A 15,582-nucleotide genomic window follows, 5' to 3' on the forward strand; every position below is an offset into this window, starting at 1 on the left:
ACGTCACGGTCTTCACCGATGCCTCTCTCACGGGTTGGGGAGGGACGTGTCGGACCCACGCAGTGGGGGGCAGCTGGACGGAGGTTCATGCTGGCCCATCTACCCCACACATCAATGTGTTGGAATTGAAGGCGGTCCTCCTGGTCCTCAAACGGTTCGACCACCTGGTGGTAGGCGAGCACGTTTTGGTCAGGACAGACAGTATGACGGCTGCGTATATCAACAGGCAGGGTGGGACTCGTTCCATCCGCCTGCTCCGGGCGGCGGTCAAACTTTGGCTGTGGGCATCTCGCAGGCTGCGCAGTCTGAGGGCGCTCCACATTCCTGGTACAGAGAATATGGGCGCGGATATGATGTCTCGGGCGGTCCTCGTTACGACGAGTGGAAACTCCGCCCCGACATAGTCAGACAGATCTGGGATCGGTTCGGGGAGGCCTCGGTAGATCTGTTTGCGTGCCGACGCTCTCACAAGTGCCCCTTGTGGTTCTCGGTCAGTCGAGCAGATCATCCCCCCTTGGGGGTGGATGCCTTCTCGACCTTTCCATGGCCGCCCGGTCTTCTGTACGCCTTTCCTCCTGTACAGCTGTTGGGTCAGCTGTTGGAGCGAATACGGAGGGAGCGCAGGACGGTGATCCTGGTCGCGCCGGACCGGGGCACGGCAGTGTGGTTCCCGGTGCGTGCGTGCGTGCGTGCGTGCGTGCGTGCGTGCGTGCGTGCGTGCGTGCGTGCGTGCGTGTGTGTGTGTGTGTTCGCCTCTAGGTGAATTTTTGTGTGAACCTTCTTTCTATGTGTGGTTTCTATGCAGGGGTCCATTCATAATGTAGACAGATGCAGGGGTCTTGTTATTGTGGTTTGGCCAGCTGGCTGGCCTGGCTGTGTTATATAATAGGATGGAACAAGGGATCAACACACGCTGACTGCACATCAATACAGAACAGCTCATTCCGTGCGTGTATGCATACGTGCATGTGTATCTGTGTGTATTCATGTGTTTCTACTTTCTAGGCTGAGAAAGTGTGTGTGTGTGTGTGTGTGTGTGTGTGTGTGTGTGTGTGTGTGTGTGTGTGTGTGTGTGTGTGTGTGTGTGTGTGTGTGTGTGTGTGTGTGTGTGTGTGTGTGTGTGTGTGTGTGTGTGTGTGTGTGTGTGTGTGTGTGTGTGTGTGTGTGTGTGTGTGTGTGTGTGTGGCCACACCCACTGTTACATGACAGACTCTGGTTCCTTTGAGGAGGCTCTAGCTTTAGTGTGGCCCACTCTTCCCCACCATGGATGTACAGCGTGTGGTAACACTGCTGGCTCTCGCCTCCCTGACTGCCTCCTCTGAACCAGACTGTAAAGAGCTGGTCAAACCCCTACTACTGGACAGCCACAGCCCTGTAAGTATCTGGGATATATGAGAAATTCTTAGTTGGTCATACACGGTTGTAAAATACAGTGGTGACTGAAAGATTGAGGTGATTGTCATTTTATCTTTTGACTTGTTTAGTTTATTCTGTATGATTGCTACAATAAATTCTCTTTTGATGTCACTGCCCTGGTATGTCTTGCACTGCTGTGAAATGAGAGGAATCCAAGCTCTCTCAACAGCAGTTAGTTACTTGCACAGTGTGTTGCATGCAAAACATATGCTAATGCAGGAGGTGACTCAAAATAAATCCATAAGTAATTTACTTATTATAATAATGGGATAATAATTCCTTTTTGCTTGTTGATAATTTGCAGATCTATGCTCATCCAAAAAATGCATGCATTGAAAGTATGACTAGTGCAATCAAATAGCTCACTAGAACTGAGAGTAGACAGCTTGTGTGTGTGTGCGTGCGTGCGTGCGTGTGTGTAACAGATCTATGGGAAGTGGGTGCTCCATGTGGGGTCGTGGGATCAGCCTGGTCTGAAGAGTGACTTGGTGACGGTACAAAGCTCCTGGGTGGACCTGTCTGCCTCCTCAGAGACTGGAGTCATGACTATCTACTGGGCAGACCGCCTGTAAGAACACTGTTCATTTTTTATTTATTTTTTTATCCTCACAGAAATGAACCCTTTTAGTTTAAATTCTGTTTTGTAATTCTAGAATTCCATACACTTTCCATGTATGTTTCAACAACTAGTAGCCATTACTGTTACATGAGCATGAAAACCTTTTGATTCTACAAAATTCTATCTCACCAAATTTTGCACCTGAAAGGGTTAAGAAGTTGTAGGGGACCCTCAAAAATAACAATGTTTGTTTGCCTTTTTAAGGACTGAGGGGAAATGCCTGCAGGGTACTGCCAACGCCACCATCTCAGGAAAGACCAGTCATACGGCCTGTACGTATCCAGACTCAACACAGTCTGTGATGTTATCTGTTTCTCTCTTTCTAAATTAGAGATCCCCCATGGAAATCAAACTTATCCCATATTCTGGATATTGTCTGATTCAGACTTTCTCAACCTCAGGCTCTGTACCCCCTATTGGGATCCTTGGTGTACAAACGGGATCAATGGAAAAATTCTTAACCAAATTAAATTGACCATATTAACACGGCAGCCGTTTTGCTCTTTGTGCTCAGGTTGGGATTCCTTTCAACCCTGTTCCCACCCAACCTGAGCTTGACATAAGGGCAAAATGGCCACTGTGTGAATACGGTCAACGGTTGAGCAACTCAGATGAAGAATCGCATAACTCTGTTTTACGTTTTCAAAGGAGCAATGTTTTCAAACTTTATTATCTAAAGATGGCACGTGTTGTGTTCATTAAAGACAGTAGAGGTTGAGTACCTTCTTGTGATACATCACATTCAAGTGATTTGGATTGACTTTATAACTGCAAATAAATGGGCTGTCCAAAACATGCCAAAACATAGTTATATGGTTCTTCAGTGCAGGGGTTCAATTCAAATCACAATTGCTAGTTTGACAAAAATTTACATCTGCCAGCAGCTCATTACTATTAGCTCCTACACGGTTTTCACTGACCAGCTCATGAGAACAGCTGGATGTCTGTCTCTCTGAGGAGTTTAATCAATATTATGTATTTTCAGAGTCACAGGAATGTCATGTATATAAGAGGTTGGTAACCCCCTGGTCTACCTGCTGTCTTTGTGTCCGCTAGTTATTATCAATGGCCACACATCATACCATGATGGGAAATACTATGAGACCTGCTCTGACTGTCTCCTGTCTGAAGACACCACCCTCCTCCCAGACGGAGAAACGAAGGGCCGATACCTCTTCCTCTTCAGTGAGTCCAGTCATCACCTCCGTCAGTCAACTGTCTATTGGCCATATTCACATGTTGTTCCCACCCACCGGTTGCCACCTTGGAAACGAATCCCAACCTGAGTATGACATAAGAGCAAGATGGCCGTCATATGAATATGGTCAATTCTATTCTGTTCTAACATATTGCTGTATAATAACACTCATTAATAAACTTGAGATCATGCTATAGTGATATTTGTAGTGCTGTGCTGATCTATGACACACAGATGTGTGCCTGTGATTGCAGCACAGCAGTGCCAGAATCCCATGGTATTATTCTTTAAATCTATTATATTCCCTGCTATGAGCTATAGACCGTTTCAACTTGACAACCTAACTTGGTAACACGTTATAATAACACTCAGTTATAAGACCTTTATAAGGTATTTGTAGATAATGAACTAATCATGAACAAATCATTTATATACATTCATAAATTATTATTAAATCATTAATTATTAATTATACCATTTACAAATTAGTTCTACATTATTTCTAACTCATTATCAACATTGTTTGTACTTGATTTGTTCATCATTAAATAATGTTGTTTAATGTGTAGTAACACATTTGTAGATGCTTTGAAAAATGGATATGAAAACGATATACTGTACCTCCATTTATTTGTTCATGTTCAACAAATGATTTGTTAAGACATTCATAAAACACCTATAAATCATTTGCAGATGCTATTGCGTGCCCTAATCTGAAGTGAAGCCTATTCATCATTAACAAATGTCTAATACAGTTAATTATTTGTTTACTTTTTCATCGCCTGTTACAAATGTTGTAGACAGCTTTCGGATACACCCTTCTTTGTGACATCAAACAGTTACAGAATTAGGACTATAGATAAATGCAATTTTATTAACATATAAAATACATGTGCATAACATAGTGTAACGTGGGGGGCGGACTAGGAGGAAGTATCACGCGAGTGAGACTTGACTTCACGTGTGTTGCCGTCTGTTGAATGGAAGCATGATACATTAGCAGAGCCAAGTTATTCGTGTTTTAATTATTTGTATTTTCAGGCTGTATAGGCGCCGATACAGCCTGAAAATACAAATAATTATTACCCTCGTGTCATCATCACATACCGCAATATACTGAGCACACATTAGGAAGAAACACATCATTCAAATGTAACGTTAGCGCCCACCACATCAAGTACGTCTACACAACATATAAGAGTTGTAGGTCGGAAATTATGGAATAGATTTACCAACAAAAAAGGTGTTTAGCCTGCTCATACCTTAAAAGCGTGGGGCAGCACGAATAACTTGGCTCTGCTAATGTATCGTGCTTCCATTCAACAGACGGCAACACATGTGAAGTCAAGTCTCAGTCGCGTGATACTTAGTACCTAGTGCCCCCAAGTTACACTATATGTTATGCACATGTATTTTATATGTTAATAAAATTGCCTTTATCTATAGTCCTAATTCTGTCACTGTTTGATGTCTACAACATTTGTAACAGGTGATGAAAAAGTAAACAAATAATTAACTGTATTAGACATTTGTTAATAGGCTTCACTTTAGATTAGGGCACACAATAGCATCTGCAAATGATTTATAGATGTTTTATGAATATCTTAACAAATCATTTGTTGAACATGAACAAATAAATGGAGGTACAGTATAGTTGTCTTTTCATGTCCATTTTTCAAAGCATCTACAAATGTGTTACTACACATTAAACAACATTATTTAATTATGAACAAATCAAGTACAAACAATGTTGATAATGAGTTATAAATAATATAGAACTAATTTGTAAATGTTATACAAATATAGTTATAAATGATTTAATAATAATTTACGAATGTATATAAATGGTTTGTTAATGATTAGTTCATTATCTACAAATACCTTATAAAGGTCTTATAACTGAGTGTTATTATAAAGTGTTACCCATAACTTTGAGTGTAACATTACTAAATGGACCCTGAGTTTATTTCCGATGATAATATCACTAGCTGACTGTAAATTAACTTGGGTCCAAGCTGTTCCCTAGCAACACACTGGAACCATCTATATCTAAGCTTTTCTTTCAGAGAGTAAAATTAACATTCTCAGCTCCCACCCACGGTTTTACTATGGCCCTGGTCGTGGTCATGTTCCCGCCCATTTCTCATGCTCTCTCCTCATCCCCCCCACCCCCATCATCCTCTCCTCCTCCTCCTCCTCCTGCTCCTCCTCCTCCTCCTCCTCCTCCTCCTCCTCCTCCTCCTCCTCCTGCTCCTCCTCCTCCTCCTCCTCCTCCTCCTCCTCCTCCTCCTCCTCGCTCATCACAGCCAGGTCTGGACATCTGGAAGAGTCTGAGCTAGAGACCTTTAAGAAGCAGGCAGAGTGTCTCAACTTTCTCCCTGAATACCACTATGGAGGCACAGGTCAGACACAGTCGTAACACTGTATTTTGTCAAATCCCCAATTGATTAATTATGTTATTTGTGTCTTTACACGCTTTTTTTAATTATCTTTTTTTAGATGTGTGTGCAGATGACAGAGAGACCGAGGAAAAACCGACTGAGAATGTAGAGAATTCTGACACTACTGAAGCTACTGAAGCTACTGAGCCTCCTACACAGTAGACCAGAACCCAATGACATTCTGCTCCTTTGAATGACATCGACACATCAAAGCCAATCTTACTTAACATACATAGGCTATAGTTCTTAACTTTGCATTGTGATCTACTATGACCCATTGGTATAACAGTGTCCTGTGTGGTTCAGTTGGTGGCTGTTGTTGATGTCCTGTGGAGATGATGTTACGTTAGATTATGTGACTAGCTAATGAATGCAGTGTCGGTTGCTTTGGATAAAAATATGCAATGTTATTGTGAGTCGCTGAAAAAGACTGATCAACTGCACATAACTTTAGGGGTTGAATAATAACTCAATAGTATTCTAAATCAGTTTTACTTTTATTCTCTCACCCTGATTCGGAAAATGTGCCTCGATCTCCTTGTTTGTATTTCTCAATTTGAGCACCTCTTTGAGAGCATTCCTTTTACAAATAAAATCAAAATGGTCGCACTTCAGTCTCCATTTTCTCACTCACATCCCAAGATCGCATGTTACCAAAAGCCCTAGAATATACCATCTGGGGGCCCAGAAACGCAGACAAAGACGGTTGCTTGGTAGCGGGAAAAAGGGAGAAAGAAGACCTCAAAGTTAGAAAACTGTGCCCCCTCAACCGGTAGGGGGTCCAGTCACGCAGACTGACAGGCAGAACACCTCCAGTCCTCTGTAACAAAAGCTCCTACAGCTCCCTTCTAAAAGCCTCAAGACACACGATCCAGCTTGAGTTCATTTGGGGGCAGCAGCCTGGGACCCAAGAATCAAGAGCCAACCATTCACTGTGGAATAAAGGGAATCTGCACGGCTCTCTCCATGGTCATTAAAAGACCTCTGCAAGTGCATTTGAGCATGTAGACAAATCTCCTCCTCCTTATCAGCCCATTTACACAACAGCTTGTTTGTCTGGGAAAATGAATCAGCATTTGAGGTGTTCTGCTTTAGCAACGTCCTCTACTATGTAACTGCTCTCTCTCCTCCTGTCTCCGCATATTCTTTACCTCTCTCTACCTAAACATGGCTCTATATGCTGTTGCAGTCCTCCTCACGCTCTCCTCCCTTAGTGCTGCATTTGCACCAGACTGTAAGGATTTAGTCAAACCTTTTATACCGGAGGACCCGAATCTGGTGAGTAATGGTTATACTGTTTTAGCAGGGTAAAGACCGTAGTACCTAGGAGGAACTTGGTTAAGTACAGTATAGGAACAAATATTATTTAACTGATCATTTACTTTTCAAATGAGATGTAAGCGCAGGTAGAAAATGGGTGAGAGTGAAAAGGATAGTCCTTATAGAAGCCGTCCTATAAGGATTTCCCTGCGCTGAGACATCAGGTAAACTTGTGCCCCAAGCCCTTGTTATTTTTATACCTTGTAACACAGTATTAAAACAGATAAATAAGAGTAATTTATATCTAAATAGATTATGTGTATATGATGATGATGATGATGAATGATGAAGACTTTATTCCAGACTCAAGGTCCATATTACACTAGTCCCTTTCGTGACTGTGACGCACGCCAACAAGGTTTGGCCGAGTGAATCCACAGTGCCTTGCTCCCCAATAGGAAACCACCCTATTTTAACTCTGAAGAACTGGTCCGACGCGAAACGTACGTTATACAAGTATCGCAGAGAAATGTCAAAGGTACTCAGTTGCATGAGGGTCTTGGACAGAGAAACGCAATGGTTTGAAAGCTCGGCGTTGCCAATAAACATTTTAAATAATTTTTATAAACGTGCATCACAGTCACGAAAGGGGCTAATATTACACATACAAAACAATAAAAAAAAAAAGAAACAAGGACAACAACATAGATTAAAATAAAGGCATCGATTTCCAATGTTTCCACAAACCAGAGGAGTATACCTTGTATCGCTTTGTTTATAATAAATATAATTTAACCTATCATCTGTCATATCTTAAAAGACTAAAACAACACTATTTCCATTGATCCTCTAAAAGGGTACCAGATAGAAATGATTAACAGCTCTTGATGTTATTCTTCTGTTTGATGTGCAGGTGTTTGGCAGATGGGTGTATGTGATGGGGTGCGGTGACCCCAAGCGTCAGCACAAGGCACTGGAGTCACTGAAAAGCTCCTGGATTGACTTGTCTCCCACTCCCGACAGCCAGATAGTGACCATACGCTGGGGAGACCACTGCTTGTGAGTCATGTAGTCAAATATTAATGACCCGGTCAACTCTTTCAATTGGAACGTTTTCTCTGAATTCTATATTGAAATTATTAAACATCCATTGATATCGTAGATCATCATTAGAATGTCCAGTTCTCAGAAATTCTACCTCACGCACGAGATGATTCACCTGAAAAGGTTAATGATGTTGATTAAGCTGTACATTATGGAATATTCATGATGATTTATGAGGTTATTCTGTCTCTTAGTAATCGTTGCATCCTGGGGGAGGTAAACGCAACCGTCTCAGGTGTTGCCACCACATTTCACAGTAAGTCAACACTAACACACACACAGTACTGTATATTTGTATGTCTTGTACGTCATAAATGTCTTGATGAATTAAAAATGGAGGACCCTTATGTAAACAAGACAAATGTCTTTTTCTGGTCTGCATCCTCTTCTTAGCAGTTGTTTGTATTGAGCCGTACTGTATTGTACCCATTCTGCAATCTGTTAATAAAGTTTTCAATCAATCAATCAATCAATCAATCAATCAATCAATCATTTACAATTGTGTAAATTGTACCTAAATTGTACCTCATCCCATTTCTGCTTTGCACTATATAGTACTGTACATTAGTACACTGCATAGTATTGTATATTATATGGTAACTCAGAACATTGTACATATGTCTATACCGAACACTGTGACCTCATTTTCTTCTTCTAAATTACATGCTATACTATGTTATTTGATACTATCTTGTCTAGCACAGTCTCTGGAGCGTAACAGTAAGAAGCATTTTGTATGAAAGTATTCTGTACTTCTGTATGACAACTATTAAAGAAACTTGAAACAATCAAACTCTTGTTTTCTGCTTCCAAAGAAAACTTGTCCGACCACAAGGGGCATATTCTACAGACTTGCTCCGACTGCCTGCTCTGGACAGACACCTTTCGTAATGGAGATGTGACCGGCAGATACATCATGCAGTTCAGTAAGTCCTCCCACATCACGTCATAATTATTGTTGTGGGAAGTGTTTTAAAAGTACACACTCCTGTAAAATTACATTGTTTAAAAAAAAAGTTAATCTACCTATTTATCACCCGCAACTTTCTCCCTCCTCTCTCTCTCTCTCTCTCTAACTCTCTCTCTCAGCAAGGACAGGGAAAATGTATCCCAACGCTGTTGAAATATTCCAGCAACAGGCTGGGTGCCTGAACTTCCCAGAGACATATCACAGCTATGATGGCAAAACAGGTTAGTTAGGTAGTTTCTTGTTCTCTCAGACTGAAAATAATTTCTATTTAAATTGTATTTAAACAATACTCTCCTGATGAGTGTGATCTGTAGATGGACAATACGCGTTTTGAAACCTAAATATATAGGTCTGTTTTACTCAATACAGTAAATAAAATTAAACACTCATATTCACCTGCTGTCTAGTGTTAGTCCTTGTGTCAGGAGCCAAGTCAATGAACTATTCACCTGCTGTCTAGTGTTAGTCCTTGTGTCAGGAGCCAAGTCAATGAACTATTCACCTGCTGTCTAGTGTTAGTCCTTGTGTCAGGAGCCAAGTCAATGAACTATTCACCTGCTGTCTAGTGTTAGTCCTTGTGTCAGGAGCCAAGTCAATGAACTATTCACCTGCTGTCTAGTGTTAGTCCTTGTGTCAGGAGCCAAGTCAATGAACTATTCACCTGCTGTCTAGTGTTAGTCCTTGTGTCAGGAGCCAAGTCAATGAACTATTCACCTGCTGTCTAGTGTTAGTCCTTGTGTCAGGAGCCAAGTCAATGAATTAGAGCATAATACGTTTTGTCTTATTTATGGTATTGGGGCTATACATTTGATTATGTTTGGATCGCAGATTGTACCTTTCAAATTAAAGCTAAATTAATCCAAACCATCACATTCCTATGTATAAAATAAGATACAAACTAGGTATGTCTCAGAAACGCAAGTTGTAAAGTGAATTAACCACTAGGTGGCGATGTTGTATTCTAAAATGTAATATCCCAATTCCCATGACACATCTCAGGAGAACTGAGTAGCAGCTTGCAGACAGAGACCATACAGTACTATGCACATGGTCAGGAAATGGCAAAGGAAGAAACTATCCTCTGTGATATGAAGAGGACGTGACTGGCATGCAACACATACATATTGACATTTCCAGTTTTCTTCGCTGTCACTTTCTGCTCCTGTTTTTCCTCTGTGTTTCAGAGCTGTGCCCCGACGTCAAGGAAGACAGCGTGAACTGAGTGTGAGACAAGGACGGGATGAAGACAGATGAATGTTTAGTTTGAAGACAAATCGATTTTTGTAGGTTTACAATGTTTTAACTGTCTGTAGGTACCCTTGAGCACCGATATCTATTATATACTTGCATGGCAGGCTTTATGAGTCCCACTGAAGTATTTTTGGTACATTATTTACTTGAGTACTACTAATCGTACTTAACAGATGATGACATCTGTAAACTGCTGTCACAGCAATAAAAACATTTAAACCCATTTTGTCGCCTTGAAATAATATATTCCATGTAATTGTGTGTTACAATAAAAAACGTATATACTACACACAAGACTAACTGATAAACTGTTTAATTTTATTTTGTTTTACAAACACAGACCTATTAACTGTATATGCCACTCAGGCTAATTACAGAAGACGCTAAAATAACGGTAGATGTGTGCTGCCAAGCAGTAAAGTGAGCACAGTGTCATACTATTCAATTCAAAGTGTGAACATTGGTCACATGCATGACTACACAATAACAACAATAACACATATTTTACAAATGTTTACATAAGAAGCTGAAAAGAAAATTCAAGAAGAAAAGTGCAAATAATCCCAGCACAACCAGGCCCTGGATGCAGTAAACCTCCAGTTGTTGACTGTTCAAGATCCCCCACTGGGACTGGGTGGATACTGGATGAACTGGGTTACATTTGAAGTATAACTGATTTGTTTTGAATCCACACAACCCCTTTTGATCCAAATGATTAAACCCCAGTGTGGCTGAGATGCCTGAGCTGTGGCAATTGACCTGTCTCAAACCCTGCCCTCTTTTCTTGATCCTCCAATCACAACTGTCGCTTACCTCGGACAAACCAAGTTTGTCCGAGGTAAGCGACAGTTGTGATTGGAGGATCAAGAAAAGAGGGCAGGGTTTGAGACAGGTCCATTGGAAGAAAGGCCCTAGAGTACATCAGGTCCTCCCACCCTCACTCCCCAGCACATGTCCTTAACCATTCAGCTCCCACCCTCACTCCCCAGCACATGTCCTTAACCATTCAGCTCCCACCCTCACTCCCCAGCACATGTCCTTAACCATTCAGCTCCCACCCTCACTCCCCAGCACATGTCCTTAACCATTCAGCTCCCACCCTCACTCCCCAGCACATGTCCTTAACCAATCAGCTCCCACCCTCACTCCCCAGCACATGTCCTTTAACCAATCAGCTCCCACCCTCACTCCCCAGCACATGTCCTTAACCAATCAGCTCCCACCCTCACTCCCCAGCACATGTCCTTAACCAATCAGCTCCCACCCTCACTCCCCAGCACATGTCCTTTAACCAATCAGCTCCCACCCTCACTCCCCAGCACATGTCCTTAACCAATCAGCTCCCACCCTCACTCCCCAGCACATGTCCTTAACCAATCAGCTCCCACCCTCACTCCCCAGCACATGTCCTTAACCATTCAGCTCCCACCCTCACTCCCCAGCACATGTCCTTTAACCAATCAGCTCCCACCCTCACTCCCCAGCACATGTCCTTAACCAATCAGCTCCCACCCTCACTCCCCAGCACATGTCCTTTAACCAATCAGCTCCCACCCTCACTCCCCAGCACATGTCCTTAACCATTCAGCTCCCACCCTCACTCCCCAGCACATGTCCTTAACCATTCAGCTCCCACCCTCACTCCCCAGCACATGTCCTTAACCATTCAGCTCCCACCCTCACTCCCCAGCACATGTCCTTTAACCAATCAGCTTCCACCTTCACTCCCCAGCACATGTCCTTTAACCAATCAGCTTCCACCTTCACTCCCCAGCACATGTCCTTAACCAATCAGCTTCCACCTTCACTCCCCAGCACATGTCCTTAACCAATCAGTTCCCACCTTCACTCCCTGGTGCGTGTCCTTAACCAATCAGCTTCTTGTAATGGCTCCCCAGGGCAGTCTGAAAGCTCTCCAACTTGCTGGACCTGGTGCTATCCGTACGCCCGCTGATCCTGGTGCTGCCCGTCTGTGAACTGGTTTCGGACCCTGCTGGTGGAGACTTGCATCCCAACAGCACTGCCACCTGCCTCTGGCATTGGGACGAGCCGAAGTAGTAGATGACGGGGTCCAAGCAGCAGCTGAGGCTGCCCACGCACATGGAGAGCAGGTAGGCCTGGTAGGAGCTCTCGCCGGCCCCGTGGGCCAACTGCACATAATGCACCAACAGGATGACGTTAGTGGGCGTGAAGCAGGCCACGAACACCACCAGCACGGTGACTGCCATCACCACCGCCCGCGTCTTCCTGGAGCGATTATCCACGTTGGCCGCAGCCAGGGCCTGGACAATGCGCCCATAGCAGACGGCGGTGAAGACCAGGGGGATGAAGAAGAAGACGGAGGAGTAGATGGGGAAGAAGTAAAGGTAGTAAGAGGTGAGTTTGTTCCCGTCCTGCACATCGTGACAGGTGGTGATTCCCAGGTCCGGCAGGTGGATGGTCTGACCCGAGAGCAGCAGGGGTGTGACCCCTCCCAGCGACAGCAGCCACATGGTGACACACACCGCAGTGGCCGTCTGCGGGCTGCGCCACATCAGCGAGTCCATGGGGTAAACGACAGCCAGGAAACGGTCTACGCTGATGCACATCATGAGCAGGACAGAGCAGTACATGTTGCCGTAGAAGGCCGCGGTGACAATGCGGCACATGAACGCCCCGTAGATCCAGTTGTTGCCGTGGAAGTGGTAGGCGATCTTGAAGGGAAGCAGCAGGGTGAACAGCAGGTCAGCGCAGGCCAGGTTCAGCATGTAGATTATCGCCGGCCTCCTTGGACGGATCCGACGCACAAACATCACCACGGCCACCAGGTTGAGGGGCACACTGATGATGAAGACTACGGTGTAAACGGTAGGGACAAAGGCAGTCGCCAGGCCACCCTGGAGAAAGGTTTTGGCCTCGTCCGAGATGTAATAGCGCTTCTTGGGTGGGTGGTGTGGGTGTGGGCCGTGGTGTTTCTGTTTACTGCCTGGCTCCTGCTCCATCCCTGAACCACTCTCCCCGTCCTCCCCCGTGTTGTCCACCACAGACAGACCCAGGTAGTCTATTGGCTCATCAGTCACCATTACAAAATGACCATAGAACGTTCTCAGGAGATGCCCGGTGTCTGGAGAGACAAGAAGAGATAGTCAGGTCCATAAATATTTGGAGATCATCATCATTTGGGATTTTGAAGTGAAACAAGATGTGCTTTAAGAAGTGCAGACTTTCAGCTTTCATTTGAAATCAGGTGAACAGTGTAGTGTAGTGTTATAGCATGGGCATGTATTGCTGCCAATGGAACTGCCATTTATTGATGATGTGACTGCTGATAAAAGCAGCAGGATTAATTCTGATGTGTTTCGGGCAATATTATCTGCTCATATTTAGCCGAAAGCTTCATAACTCATTGGACGGCTCTTCACAGTGCAGATGGACAAAGATAAGATAAGATATTCCTTTATTGATCCCCTTGGGGAAATTCAGGCATCATAGCAGCATGGGAGAGGGGAGGTACAGGTAGTAAAAAGCAGTGTAAACAATATAACAAATCAATATGCTTAACATAATATAATTAACTCTGGACATGTCCATAATGGTCAACAAGGTGTGAGATGAGGGTATGTATGCCCTCTCAATTATAATTGCCCTACAATAATAGTTACAATATATAATCTAATCCAATAATCTAAATCGAATCTAATATATAGTCTGAAAAAAATTTAAACGAAATGCTAAATATATGCAATGTATAAACTAATAATCCATTATATTGACCCGAAGCATACTGCGAAAGCAACCAAAGATGTTATGCAATGGCCAAGTCAATCACTGAACCTGAATCCAATTGAGCATGCATTTTAATTGCTAAAGACAAAACTGAAGGGAAAATGTCCCAAGAACAAGCAGGAACTGAAGACAGTTGCAGTAGAGGCCTGGCAGGGAATCACCAGGAACAAAACCCATATGTGTCTGGTGATGTCTATGGGTTGCAGACTTCAGGCAACTGCAAAGGATTTGCAACCAAGTATTAAAAGTGACTATTATGGATTGTTAGTTTGCCCAATTACTTTAATTTTGGTCCCTGGCTTAACTAAAAGGGGGTGGGTGGGTGCACATGTAGAAACTGTTGTAATCCCTACACTGTTCACCTGATTTGGATGTAAATACACTCAGATTAAAGCTGAAAGTCTTGATTTGTTTCATTGTGTCAATGTCCAAATATTTATGAACCTGACTGTATACTAAGTTGTGCTCTTCACATTGGAAGAAGGTACATTGTTCGTCCAAAACACATAAAGTACAGTAACCATCAGCTGTAGGCTACTCTAAAGTTATACAAAATCACAAAATTACTATTTTACAGTCAATTTGAATGGATATCAAATTCGTATTTAAAAAACGTAATAGTTATGATGCATACCATTGCTCTTAATTGTTTGTAAAGCAAATGACTTTTTCGTCAACTCCAGTGCACGTGTAGCCCCTTCCGTGACTGCGATGTGCAAGCCAGGGGCTAGTGCACGTGCTCCCCATTCGCGCGTAGAAGCGCAGTAGTATAATATACGTCCTCCACATGTGCACTAAAACACAGTATGCAACAATCCTTCTATAGAGACCTTTCAAAATCGTTTGCTAAACAGTAAACTAAACATGTTGAATATGAGTACTCAACAAACTCCATAGCCTACTCAAACAAAAACGCGTGCGTAAAACTATATGCCGCCTAGGGTACAGTAAACCCAAATGAACAAACGGGAAACTATTGTACTGATTAATGCTGATCCCCAGGCCATACCAGCACATTCAAATGTATGCTAATCTAACATCAGCTTTATCATAGGTTAATCAGGGCACACAAATAATACAATTATGAAATAATCTTCTTACCATTTTCCGGGATCAATGCTGAACTTTGTAGGGAAAATAAGACCATCAACGCTAGATATTGGTAAACCATGTCTGAAATCTATCCCGAATTATTTGTCCGATAATAAATCATACACATTGAGGTTGGACTTGTGACAACAAGAGACACTGAACTGTCCCCAAGCAGCAATAGACATGCCACTGTATTAACTGTGTGAGGTAGACTGGTCTAGAATAGGACTCCCCGCCTCCTCCATAGAGCCTGCCTCCTTGCTAATTTAGCAAAAGTGATTGAATAAGGCTTTCCTATGACCGCTGTGAGAAAGTAAGTAAAAAAAACATTGCGGTCGAGATAGTTGTTTTTACTCCATTCAATTAAATAGTGGTAGACACGAGGACAGTTCTCTGAGACATATAATGATATATAGCATGTTATCCGACAAGGCCATTATAAATGAACAAATCTGTAAAGATAAAC

The 15,582-nt window shown here is 43.0% G+C and overlaps 3 protein-coding genes across 4 annotated transcripts; 2 read left to right on the forward strand and 1 right to left on the reverse strand.

Annotated features, from left to right (window-relative positions):
• The first annotated feature begins 1,257 nt into the window (after positions 1-1,257).
• Positions 1,258-6,276, forward strand: LOC311232690 (saxitoxin and tetrodotoxin-binding protein 2-like). Its single transcript, XM_084319562.1, has 6 exons — positions 1,258-1,374; positions 1,842-1,984; positions 2,240-2,307; positions 3,092-3,220; positions 5,540-5,635; positions 5,733-6,276. Exons 1-6 carry the CDS (start codon positions 1,264-1,266, stop codon positions 5,834-5,836), a joined length of 651 nt encoding a protein of 216 aa, XP_084175688.1. The 5' UTR covers positions 1,258-1,263; the 3' UTR covers positions 5,837-6,276.
• Positions 6,277-6,841: 565 nt separating this feature from the next.
• On the forward strand, positions 6,842-10,246 carry LOC311222929 (uncharacterized protein; the record flags this gene model as incomplete). Its single annotated transcript, XM_084307596.1, has 6 exons — positions 6,842-6,952; positions 7,848-7,993; positions 8,233-8,294; positions 8,854-8,964; positions 9,128-9,229; positions 10,193-10,246. The coding sequence occupies 6 exons, from the start codon at positions 6,842-6,844 to the stop codon at positions 10,228-10,230; spliced, it is 570 nt and encodes a 189-aa protein (XP_084163722.1). The 3' UTR covers positions 10,231-10,246.
• Positions 10,051-15,271, reverse strand: f2r (coagulation factor II (thrombin) receptor). Of its 2 annotated transcripts, XM_084329044.1 has the most exons (3): positions 15,126-15,271; positions 12,103-13,362; positions 10,051-10,226 (listed from the first exon to the last, which is right to left on the reverse strand). In XM_084329044.1, exons 1-2 carry the CDS (start codon positions 15,193-15,195, stop codon positions 12,125-12,127), a joined length of 1,308 nt encoding a protein of 435 aa, XP_084185170.1. In that variant the 5' UTR covers positions 15,196-15,271; the 3' UTR covers positions 10,051-10,226; positions 12,103-12,124. The 2 variants fall into 2 exon arrangements, with proteins under 2 accessions (XP_084185170.1, XP_084185169.1); XM_084329043.1 differs by lacking the exon at positions 10,051-10,226 and having other exon boundaries at positions 11,981-13,362.
• Between the last annotated feature and the right edge of the window lie 311 nt (positions 15,272-15,582).

Source organism: Notolepis coatsorum (assembly GCF_963971535.1).
Source record: "Notolepis coatsorum genome assembly, chromosome: 1".
In the NCBI taxonomy this organism is placed as follows: Eukaryota; Metazoa; Chordata; class Actinopteri; order Aulopiformes; family Paralepididae; genus Notolepis; species Notolepis coatsorum.